We start from the raw sequence: 12,119 nt of genomic DNA on the forward strand, positions 1-12,119 counted from the left end.
CAGTAAAAATGATAAATTACCTGAATTTAAAAATTTTGAGGTTATTTGGGTCCTCCTTTCATGATAGCTTGTATTGTCTGCAAGCCAAATTTACACCTCAAATAAAAATTTAATATAACATAAGCCGTCAAAAAATTACACAGTCACATTTGTATAAAACAATTTATTGTCTAAATTTTTTAAATAGTAACTATATAAATTAATTTATAATACATGTTATAATGTACAATATCATAAATACCATTTATGAAGTTCGTTGAAATACTGTTTTATTAAATTGTTATAAAATAAATAAAAGTGTAGCAAACAAATTTCATAAATTAATAAATATCAACAAGCAAAATTTACAGTCTTCTATAACTATCACGCTGTTGTGATTGAGATCCTGATGTTAAGGTAGAATAAATAAATGGTAAAATTGATGCTAATGCTAGACAAAGACCTATTACTGGCCGATACCATACCCAAGCAAAACCAATTACCAATAAGCTAATGGACATTGATACTGACATTGTTAAAGATTCAACTGCAATAATTCCACACAAGAACGTTGAATTTAAGATTACTGTTCTCAATATATTTGCTAAACATGTAGCTGCCAAAAATAGAACCAACCAGCCAAGTCCCCTAAAATGATTATTCGTCTTTTAATCAAGTGAATTTAACAAAATGAAGAAACACAGAAATTTGTTATTCAGATTATACAAAAAATTACCTAATACTCCATGTACGCCAGTAATTATGTACATGTTCTAGATGAAACATTTGATCTACTGACATTTCATGTTTCCTCTGAAGTAAAATCTCCTCACCATGTGATGTAATATATGGTACGATAGTTCCCTTTTGTAACATACCAACTATAGAATATATATCTCCACCTTTCCCTGCATATGAAAATTGTATTCGTATGTCTCCTACCTATGACCAAAAATATACCATTTAAATCCACTCAAAAGGGCTTAACAATGTATAACAATTGCTAAAATAAAAATTATACCTGTGGGTTCCATAAATCAGAGCTATGATAGTACAAGCCAGAATGCATCTTAATATCTTTACGTTCTGGTCTTTCATCACTGGTAACTTCTACAAAATCATTAAATTTCTTTTTTAACTCAATTCCAAGAGTAAATGCTCCAATTTTAACTTCATCTGCAATTTGCACCTGACTTTTAATAGGCATTTCTTTTGGGTTATGATGGCCAGTTCTGATATAGAAACTATCTGAGTCAACAAGTTTATCTTTCCACTCTGTTGTATAATAATAATGTTTTTCATCCTCTGTTACTCCACCAAAACTGATATATAAACATATAGAGTTGATATGATAGTTAATATGGATAAAATTATAAAGTTTTATAGCTAATTGCATGTATTACCTTCGTTCTTCTTCTATCTCAACCCATTGATACATTTGAACCCTTCGTTTTAATTTTACACTTGATACAATCACTCCATAATCCGGTTCAGTCAATGGTTCTGATATTTTTAAGGCTCCTGATAAATATATCAAACGTCCTTCATATTCAGGTAACAATTTCATTGCATTTGGAAGTACTGCTACATTACGCAAAGCTTCATCCAAAGAATGTGCTACTTTTACTGCCCTTCCCTATAATGGTATAAATATATTCTTGTGACATTTAACTGTATAATAAGATATACAGATATTCACAAACCTCATTCCAAAATAAAAGGCACATGCCAGTTGCAAACATAATTAGTCCAATAATAGCAGTAAGCCATGATTCTCTAAATTGTTCAGAAACTGTCAATGGAACATTTATTGCAGCAGGCTGTCTTCCATTGACTCGATTCTGATGAATAGGTTCAGCATTTGCCCTTTGGGGTTGCCCATTTTGCTAAAACATTTATGTCTTATGTTTAACCTGTATTTTTCTATATGAATTATATACAATATAGAAAACTATTTTTATGCACAAGAGAAAACAAATATTTATAGAATTTACAGATATTATTATTTTTATTATCATTACAAAAATTGTGTACATCTTCTTTATGCTTACATTTGCACGATACATTGTAATAGATTACATTATATGATAGTTACAAGATTAAATTTTTAAATGAAGTTTTAAACGGATCTTTAATATGCATACATCAATGTTTATTCACCAACTAGTGTATCTAAAATTAAACTATAAATATTACATTATATACGTATAATATAAATTTATGCAATTACACACAATTTTGCTGCAATTCGGTGATGCTATGCATCACGTGCGAATACATTGGAACCATAGATTATGTCTTACATACATACGCCATCTCAGTACGGTAAAAACATTCCTTCCTTTTTTATCATATGATAAAATCGTTGCGCCCTCATTGTTTTACAATGCGTGGATTTGAAATTTGAAACAGCGTTTTACAGTACATATTCATATCTAACAATTGTTAGTTTTGGTTGCATGTGCTAGGTGTGCTTCCGCTTCAGTTCGATTCGGTCATTCGAAGGCGGTAGGTGTAGTTTTGTTATTCATGTACAACTATGAGGGTAAACTTAATAAATATGATTTGATCATGTATTATTTTATTAATAACAATTGTAATCTCATCAAAATTTGTTAATATTATAATCTGAAGAGTAGTCAGAAAATTCAGTATTCTGAAAAACCAATAAAATGTGCATATCTAGTTGTAACAATTTGTGACAGCAATAAAACTTTTAAACAAAAATCATATAAATTATAAATGCAACTTCAAAGTACAAAAGTAACGAAACTAATTGTTTTTAGACAGTATGCAAGAATGAAACAAATGTGACATGAAATGAATATTTAAAAAATATTTCACAACAAATTTTAAGAAGGAAAAAGACATGCCTTGATTATGAAGTGGATAATAATTTCGTGTATTTTATGTGTATTTGGTTGTTTCAAAGAGTTCAGACCTTCAGAATCTTTTGTTACGGATTATTTAACTGGATCATGGAAAAATTTTACAAACATACAAGTAATATAAAGTTTCTTTTCATCTAGTAGTTACATGTAATCATAGAAATTAATTTCTATTAATTTAAGGAATTATTTTACTTATTTTAAAAATATGATATATTTTTATTATCAAATGTTTGATTTCTTGATTTATTATCAAGTATTTGAGTGACATTTAAAAAAGAACGTATTACAGAAACATCATTATTTTTCAGGTAAATCAGGAAATTTTTCCTGTTTCTACATACTCTTATTTTGCAACATTAGTTGTTGTATTCCTAATAACAGATTTTGTGCGATATAAGCCTATTATTATTTTGTGTGGCTTTTCTGGAGCTTTGACTTTCCTTTTGTTAATAGTTGGGAAAGATTTGCTGACTTTGCAAATTGTAGAATTCGGTTATGGTTTGTTTTTTTCTACAGAGGTAGCGTATTATACGTACATTTATGCTAAAGTTGATAAGAAGCATTATCAAGAAGTAACAAGTCACACAAAAGCAGCATCCCTTTTCGGTCGTTGTTTATCTGGAATTGTTGCTCAATTAACGGTATCTTTTGATATATTAAATTATCATCAATTAAACTATGTCACACTATCAGGTATCATTAGCTTTTGAAATTATATAAATTATTAGTATTTATGTATTTTTAGAAATTTATATTCTTTCATGAAATGTAACTTACATTTCAGCTCTTACATTTGCAACACTTTGGGCATGTTTTTTACCTTCTGTTGGTCAGTCTATTTATTTTCATAAAAAAGATGAAAATTATGAAAATTACAATTCGGCAACAAATAATGCAGTAACAACATCACATGATGTAAATGGAGGTTCACATAGAACAGAAGAACATAATAATTACAATTCTCCTATAAAAAATATTTCATTCCTACATAAAATTAAACGGGCTTATGTTTTATTATGGAATGATTTTTTAGTAGCATATTCGAATAATCATGTTTTAAAATGGTCAATGTGGTGGTCTTTTTCTACTTGTGGATATTTGCAAATTATTAGTTATATACAATTACTTTGGCAAACAGCTGTATTACCTGGGGATAAGATTTATAATGGTGCTGTAGATTCTTTATATACAATTATAGGTGAGAAAATGTATGTGCTGTATTTTGATTACAATTTTTTGTCTTTCAGTTTAATATAATGTACATATACTGTAAATAATTTATTACCAATATAGTATTATCTATGGTAGATAAATATATGAACTTAGTTTTATTTTTTACTTTAGTGAATATTTAGGATCAGTGAAACTATTTTGTAAATCAAATTTTTATATTTCTAAATGCCACCAAATTTTGGAAATAAAAAAATAATATTCTTGTTTTTATTACTAGGTACAGCTACTGTTTTTTGCATTGGAAAGCTACCATTTAATTGGTCTGTGATAGGAGATGTAGTAGTATCATTCATGTCACTTGTGGAAGGTATTTTATTATTAATTTCATCATATAGTTACAACATTTGGTTGTTATATGGTGTTTACATATTATTTGGAATTATTTATCATACAATGGCTACTGTTGCTAGGTATGATTTTAAAAAATTTATTAAGAAAAAATGTAATATAATTTCATAAGTTATTATGTAATTTTGTGATTTACAGTTTTGAAGTTGCGAAGTGTATATCAGAAGACAGTTATGGTCTAATATTTGGTGTAAATACTTTTATTTCACTATTATTGCAAACTATATTAACAGTTATTGTAGTAAATGGAAATTTAAATTTAGACCTAAGATCTCAGGTAAGATTGAAAGTGAAGAATTTAGTATAAATATTAAATACAAATAAAGAAATAGAAGTAATTTTAATAAACATGTGCCAAAAACTGAAAATAATTAGAGTGCTTTATTTTGATAACAGCTGTTAAGTATACTATTAATGTATATGTGATAAATTAGATTCTTATTTGTTGATAAAACTAAATGTTTTTATCATGTTAGTAATTTCCACAAGTGCTATGTATGATACTTGAGACATATAAGCCATTTATTTAAAATGAAGTAATTACTTTCACAAAGCAAAAATATAATTTATTTTCTTTTTTTAGCGTTTTATTTGGAATCAAATGTTTCGGCGCTAATTCTTATATTTGAGCAATTTTATAGAATCACATAAAAGCACTTGAAAAATAAATACTAACAACTTTCAGAGATTTTTATTTTTATAATTTATAAGATAATCAGTTTTTAAATACATGTTTATTGAAGTTCTTTTATTTCCTGTTATCAATTAATATTATATCTGTAGTACATTCTATATTTTTTCAGTACTTTGTTTATGGTGGTTATTTTATTGTGATAGCAATACTATATACAATGATAGGCATTTTTAATATAGTACAACATTGTAAAAGTGGCACAAAGTTCAAAATTTTATTAAATAACAACAGTACTACAGAAGAAGTACAGACTGAAGAAGAAATAAAAGTTGTCCAAGCCACAAAACTCTAGTGCATAATACAATTTTTTAGATAGTAATAGAAAATGTATTATTATTTATTTCATAGATCATTTGTTAAAAATAGTACAAATTTCCATTCTTATATTATTTACTTGCAGGTTCAGGTAAATAAATTGTTAGTTCTGTATTCTTTCAGTAACTGAAAGTATGTTTGTAAATTACGATTTTAATAATGTGAAAAGGTATTACAATTGTCAAATTAAAAAAAAGACATTTTAGAATATGTTGACTTTAGTATTATGTTAAAAAAATATACTGAAATTTATTTTCGTAAAATACAATTTTTTGTACAGAATATTATCTCAGACATTTCCTAGTTTATATCCTGCTTCACTTCAAATGTTTATTCCTTTTCTTTTTTCGTGGAAAGCAAAAGTAATTTTATAGCGTTTACCACATTTTCTCTACACTTCTAAAAGTAAACAAATATTTTGCAATAATTTTCTAATTAATGTTGCCGTTTTTTTTATCCCATAAAAGACACTTACTGTCGAAAATGTTTGAAATAAACATTTACCTAATTCACGACGAGGATTTGCATTTTTATCGAAGCCTTTAAACAACTTCCACCAAACTATACAATCTTGTATGCTCTGATTAAAACCTTGATCGGTGTTATCGATTGTATCGTTTCGTATTATTGATGTAACAGACTTCATCGATTCGTCTTGAATCAGTTTTGAAAACATACAAGAATAATCATCACATACATTTTTATTGGAATGTAATTTATCCAGTAATAAACTGTCTTTTAAACATATTTGTAATATCCAGTTTTGGGGAACTATAATGGGATACGATTGAAATATACTCGTATCTAATTTATCAGAATCCGTATTATCAACATTATCTGTTACAGCTTCTTTTGGTATTTCAGAAATACGACCATTATTTGCTGATAATATTAACGATGTTCTTACGTCTAGAATAAGTAAAAACAGCTATAGTCAAGTCACATTTAAATAGAGGTTATTTATGAAATCAAACGATTTACCATGATAATGTAAAATTATCATAAACACTATTGTTATCATTATAAAAACATTATATAATAAAAATTGTATACAAATCGCAAAATCGATGATGACTATTATTGAAATATTTTGTTCGCATAAAAACGACAGAACTCCTATTTTGAGTGCAGTTATAAGAAACATTCTATGCTGACAACAAAAAGTTCATGTCCCTGATGAACAAGGTTAAATATTTTTCTCGTTTAAACATATCAGTTTTACCAATAAGATACTTTAAGATTATCTTAATAGTTTTAATCGGCATTTCAAAATGTGTTATCTTATAAGATTGCTTAATTTATTTCTTCTGTCGAAATCAAAAAACCCGCCAATTTAAGAGTTAAATTAGAATCGATAATTTACCGATATATGTATCGAGTTATTTTTGCAAGATAAGTTTAGAAGCAATTACGATACCAAAGACTAAACTGTGGATGTTTTATGCTCTTACGATATATTGAAACCTGAAAATCTGAACCGTAAAATTTATAAAATCAACCTAGAGACTACATGCTTAGTATATATCGCAGACCTTCGTACATCATAAATACATAAAATATCCGCATTCTAATTGCGACATTGAATGTAATCAGAAGGTAAGGTACAAATAAGTAAATATATTTTTATCATTGTTATTAATTGAACAAAGTAATAAGATTGAAAGATTATCATAATAATAATACATATCGGATAAGAAGATAAGGTACGTATAATCAAATATTTCTATTATTTTGTCATTTTATATCACTATCTCGCTTTTCATTTTATTCGATCGTATTTGTTTTCAGCATAATAGAGAATTTGATGAGAGAACAAATAATGCTTGAAGCTTTATCATGCTATAATATTGCAAGGTGATATTACATTAATTCCTGGATTGCGTTAAGAACAAAAGATTCGCAAGCTTTTGCGATTTGTCGCGATAAACAAGATCCGATTTCCTCGAGTCGAGACAATTCTGCTCGTTCTTCTATCAAAGGATATTCTATAACGGCACGTGGTTTCGTCATTGTGAAATGCAATCGATCGAGCTCAGCTGTTTCTTCCGAATTCAAGGACTCTAAAAAATCAAATTTCACATCAAATTTCATTTCTTACGGAACACACTTATTTAAATAATCATATTCGACTCTAATAAAAAATACGTAAAATACTTTTAATTAAATATTTTTATTTTAAAACTATTTCTATTTTCTTTCATGGATGTATCAGTCGTTTTATGATCAATATTTGTTTAATTCGTTAACCATCATGATTTAGAAATGTACGTTTATTCTCGAGTTCCGTAATTTTATTTGCTAGCCTCCGACGAATTGCTTTCATTTCTTTAATTGCTCGTCTTGCTTTTTTCATTTCCCTATGGTCATCTTTCTTCTTCAATCTATTTATTTTCGAATTTCGTGGAATTTTGTTTCTTTTGGATCTTTTTTTTCTGTTTCTAATCTGTAAAAGTATAAGAAGATATTTGTGTATCGACTATTTGTAATGATCTGATTATTATATCGTCTCGTGCTATATTTCCATGTGTTGTTAATGGAAGTGTTCGGTGGTGGGGGTACGTCAATGATAAGAGAACGTCGATAGTGGTGGGGGCATTTCTGCGTGCGCATAAATAGTAAAGTGTCATTAGTGCACATGCGCTAAGTAGCGGAGAGCATACACTAGTGCGCGTGCGCTGTAGTGATGAGAACAAACACTAGTGCGCATGCGCCGTGTCGGTGGAGGGGATAGCACTATTGAGCGTGCGCTGCGACGGTGGAGGGGGTACTTATTAGTGCGCATACATCGTTGTGGCGGGTTAGTCGCTTGCGCGTGCGCTATGATGTATCATTAGCGCGCAAGCTTTGGATAGCGGGAGTGTTATGAATGCGGTGATAATATAATATAAATCTACTATTGAAATAAAGAAAAAAATATAAAGTAGATGCAGCAATCATTTATTAAAACATGACACAAACCCAATGTACAATATTTTGAAGTATTATAATTCCTTGTCTACATGTAACAATAAATACTTCATTTAGAACTGCTTTGAAATTAAACACCTCACACCTTAATCACTGTTACAATTGAGCATGGATGAGATTAAACACGAAATGATTATCCATTGACTTACGTGAACATTCAATCGCATACGAGTTAATCTCCTATCTTGAGCTCTTTTGTAACGTTGCCAAAGCTTGCTACAAATTTCAGCGGCACGAAGTAACTTTGATCTTAATTTCTGGTTTGAAATACTGTTAATCAAGGAGACTATTTTTCCCATGTTAAAGTCGTCTTGTCCTCCACCCTGGTCACAAATTATAATGTATGTAGACATTCTATTTCTATAGAGGTCTGTCATATATATTGCAAAGCATTTTCATATTAATCTAATTAGAAATATTTAACAAATCTTCAGATTCCTAGGTTTAATACATTCTTTAGATTTTCAAATTTCTAGATTTTGAGATCTTTACCCATATCCCTAAATCTCCATAGATCTCAAAATCCCTAGATACTCAGATTCTAGGATCTATCTTCTAGGTTTCCATATCTTTTAAATCCCTATATGCCTATATTTCTATATTTGTACTAGATCTTTATATCGATTTCTTTAAAAACAAATCTTTGTACGAATAAAATATCGTTCTACTCGAATACATATAATTGCTATTGACATCTACCAATTCGATGAACGTGCAGTCCCAGTCAGTCCCATCATGCTGACATTGCATACTTGCTTTCTCGACCTGTTCCGTAATTTCGGTGTTTTTCGTGCAATAAGCAAGTACCCAACTTTTAGGTACATCGATCACAGGTAAGATCTTCCACACTTTCGCCGTGATGTCATCCAACATTTTCAGAGACGTTTGGTTGCTAAATGTGTGGAATTCGGTGGGTACTTCCATCTTGGACATGTCTTCCTCTGGCGTGAAATGTACATGATAGCGCTGAGGAAAGAAAAACTTCGTGCTTGATATTGTAATTTATTATCTAATTTTTGTATTTACTTGCAGTTCTTTCGTATTGGCCAATTTGAATGTTATGGTACAAATAAAGAGCCACTTGATTATTGTTAAGAATCTTAACATCGAGTATTAAGTTTTAGTTAAATCTTCCTTTTACGCCCAGTACGAAACATTTTATTTGGATTGGCAACTGAAAATCTGTTATGAATATTAGTATTAGTAAAAGTGCAATCTAAAGATAATACAAATGCAATATTTTAAACTCAAGAATTATCATATACATATTTATTCAGTAGATTTTAGGTAGAAAGAAGTAAACACGAAATATAAAGAAATTAAAAGAAATAAAAAATGAATTTAACATTATCATAATACGAATAACTTCCTTGCATAAATTTATAATTTACATTATTAATATTACTGTCATCCAATTTTCGTTTCACGACTAAAAGCGATTATGTCTTTTAATAATAAAAGACATTTTACCTAGTCGAAAAAATGAACCTCTGCATTCATTAAAACTTTTTTAAACATTTTCTTCGTGCATATAATAATTCCTGTTAGGTCCATGCTTTTACAGGTTACATCAGTCCTGAGGTTACCTCTCGCGAAATAGAATTCAATCATCGAATTAAATTCAATGAAACTTGCTCGTAATCCGTATCAGAAAAGAGACATAATTAATCGAAACAGGCTGATCACCGTAACAATAATTACAATAAAAAACCACGCGATTACTAGTAAAATGACCAACATAAAGAACGACAGATACAATGTTATTAATTGCAACGAAGAAAAGACGCAATAGGGAAAATCGATGATCAATATATCGTTTTGTTCAGGGCCGGTTGCGAGAGGGGTGCAGGCGATGCAAAAGGTAACAAAATGGAGAAAGAAAATAAAGGAAATAAAATGAGGAAATCACATTGCTGCATATATTAATATTTCTTTTATTTTTATATTTTATTTTCTGTAATATTATTATTATTTTCATGTATTGGTATCAAGTTTTTGTACCGTAAAAAAGAAATTGCTTGGAATCCGAAAATATGGCAAATGTGTTCCTTTCTGGGAAGGGCCGGGTCTGAATCCAGGAATTTTGAAACCTATTAGCAGATAGAGGCGACAAGGTTGCACCAAGAAATTCGTTACTTCACGAACGTACCGGGGTCTGGTAAGATACATATACGATTGCGTCATCGGTTAAAAAGAAATTTTCGAAGAATCTTTTTTCTGGTATTTTGATACATTTATGATCGTGTACCTAAAATAAAATCTGGAAGTTTGAGAATGAATTTTGGAATTTGGGAAAGATCGCAATTTGCAGAATTTGTAATTTTGGGAATTTTGGGAATTTTGGGAACTTAGGGAATTTTGGGAATTATGGGAATTTTGGGAATTTTGGGAATTTGGGGATTTGGGGATTCGAGAAAGAGGGATTTGGGGAATTTCGAAATTTGGGAACTTGATGGTATAGGAAATTTGAGAATTTGGTGATGTGGGAATTTTGGAGCTTTGAGAATTTAGGAAACTTGAGAGATTTGGAAGATTTGGGAATTTGGAGATTTTGAGATTCGAGAAAGAGGGATTTAGGGAATATTGGGATCTAGGACTTGATGGTATGGGAAATTTGAGAATTTGCTGATGTGGGAATTTTGGAGCTTTAAGAATTTAGGAAACTTGAGAGATTTGGAAAATTTGAGAATTTGGGGATTTGGAGATTCGAGAAAGAGGGATTTAGGGAATATTGGGATCTAGGACTTGATGGTATAGGAAATTTGAGAATTTGCTGATGTTGGAATTTTGGAGCTTTGAGAATTTAGGAAACTTGAGAGATTTGGAAGATTTAGAAGATTGAGGATTTAGAGGATTTGGGAATTTGGAGATTTGAGGATTCGAGAAATTTAGAGAACTGGGAAATTTAGGGATTTTGTAACGTAGAAAGTTTGAAGATGTGGAAATTTGTGAAATTGAAGCCTTGGGAACTTAGGGATTTTGGAAGCTTCGAAAAGCTCAGAGATTTGGGGATTTTGAAAATTTGGAACTTTGGGAATTTAGTAAATTGGAAAGATTTTGAAAACTTGGGAATTTGGGAAATTTGGAGAACTTTGGAATTTAGTGGTTTTGTAATATGGAAGGATTTGGAGACTTGTGAAATTTGTAGTTTTGAGAATTTATTAGAAACTTGAGAATTTGAGAAATTCAAGTTAGTGATTCAAATTTATGAGCAATTTCCTAATTTATGAAATTTGAGAATCTGATAAATTTCAGTATTCAGAGAATTACGAAATTTCAGAATTTGTGTACATGAGAGATTAGGGAAACTTAATTTACAGATTTGAGCATTTACGAACTCAAAAAAATAATCTGGAAAATCCGAAGATGCATTTCACAATATTCAACATACAATCTGTTATTGATCCAAGTACTCTCGTACGCAATAAACATGTGCGTCTGCTCATTTTACCAATAAAAATCATTGAGCTAATGATCTTCGTATGAACTGTATCCGATGCAAACATTTCTTCGTCGAAGTAATGATGCAGTATTCTATGAATTGGGATACAATCGCATTGGAATTTACGATTTCGTAACATTCGTAAATATTTTCTTACCATTCATTCTTTTTAATGCGTGTCATATTACGATTAAACTTCTGTAAATAGAGTAATATTATTAATAAAAATATCATCTAATATGTTTTTTGA

General features: G+C 29.6%; 3 protein-coding genes across 11 annotated transcripts; 1 reads left to right on the forward strand and 2 right to left on the reverse strand.

The window, feature by feature from the left end:
* Nucleotides 1–148: 148 nt before the first annotated feature.
* Tmem43 (Transmembrane protein 43) lies at nucleotides 149–2,419 on the reverse strand. Of its 3 annotated transcripts, XM_003706642.3 has the most exons (7): nucleotides 2,283–2,419; nucleotides 2,031–2,162; nucleotides 1,683–1,865; nucleotides 1,383–1,615; nucleotides 1,001–1,301; nucleotides 716–921; nucleotides 149–627 (listed from the first exon to the last, which is right to left on the reverse strand). In XM_003706642.3, the coding sequence occupies exons 2-7, from the start codon at nucleotides 2,043–2,045 to the stop codon at nucleotides 345–347; spliced, it is 1,221 nt and encodes a 406-aa protein (XP_003706690.1). In that variant the 5' UTR covers nucleotides 2,046–2,162; nucleotides 2,283–2,419; the 3' UTR covers nucleotides 149–344. The 3 variants fall into 3 exon arrangements, with proteins under 3 accessions (XP_003706690.1, XP_076398126.1, XP_076398127.1); XM_076542011.1 differs by lacking the exon at nucleotides 2,031–2,162 and having other exon boundaries at nucleotides 2,283–2,407; XM_076542012.1 differs by lacking the exon at nucleotides 2,283–2,419 and having other exon boundaries at nucleotides 444–644; nucleotides 2,031–2,274.
* On the forward strand, nucleotides 2,381–5,742 carry LOC100879756 (thiamine transporter 2). Of its 6 annotated transcripts, XM_076542009.1 has the most exons (8): nucleotides 2,429–2,524; nucleotides 2,766–2,982; nucleotides 3,179–3,563; nucleotides 3,655–4,068; nucleotides 4,321–4,513; nucleotides 4,590–4,728; nucleotides 5,255–5,472; nucleotides 5,546–5,742. In XM_076542009.1, exons 2-7 carry the CDS (start codon nucleotides 2,860–2,862, stop codon nucleotides 5,435–5,437), a joined length of 1,437 nt encoding a protein of 478 aa, XP_076398124.1. In that variant the 5' UTR covers nucleotides 2,429–2,524; nucleotides 2,766–2,859; the 3' UTR covers nucleotides 5,438–5,472; nucleotides 5,546–5,742. The 6 variants fall into 6 exon arrangements, with proteins under 6 accessions (XP_076398125.1, XP_012148491.2, XP_076398124.1 ...); XM_076542010.1 differs by having other exon boundaries at nucleotides 2,381–2,487; nucleotides 5,255–5,742; XM_012293101.2 differs by having other exon boundaries at nucleotides 2,385–2,524; nucleotides 2,770–2,982; nucleotides 5,255–5,742.
* Nucleotides 5,743–5,781: 39 nt separating this feature from the next.
* LOC105663545 (uncharacterized) lies at nucleotides 5,782–11,766 on the reverse strand. Of its 2 annotated transcripts, none has more exons than XR_013041557.1 (7): nucleotides 9,898–11,765; nucleotides 9,454–9,609; nucleotides 9,127–9,393; nucleotides 8,577–8,750; nucleotides 7,708–7,903; nucleotides 6,442–7,520; nucleotides 5,782–6,369 (listed from the first exon to the last, which is right to left on the reverse strand). XR_013041557.1 is itself a non-coding variant. In XM_076542013.1 (7 exons), exons 2-7 carry the CDS (start codon nucleotides 9,532–9,534, stop codon nucleotides 6,336–6,338), a joined length of 948 nt encoding a protein of 315 aa, XP_076398128.1. In that variant the 5' UTR covers nucleotides 9,535–9,609; nucleotides 9,819–11,766; the 3' UTR covers nucleotides 5,782–6,335. The 2 variants fall into 2 exon arrangements, 1 of the variants encoding a protein (XP_076398128.1); XM_076542013.1 differs by having other exon boundaries at nucleotides 7,325–7,520; nucleotides 9,819–11,766.
* Nucleotides 11,767–12,119: the final 353 nt, after the last annotated feature.

Source organism: Megachile rotundata, chromosome 2 (assembly GCF_050947335.1).
Source record: "Megachile rotundata isolate GNS110a chromosome 2, iyMegRotu1, whole genome shotgun sequence".
In the NCBI taxonomy this organism is placed as follows: Eukaryota; Metazoa; Arthropoda; class Insecta; order Hymenoptera; family Megachilidae; genus Megachile; species Megachile rotundata.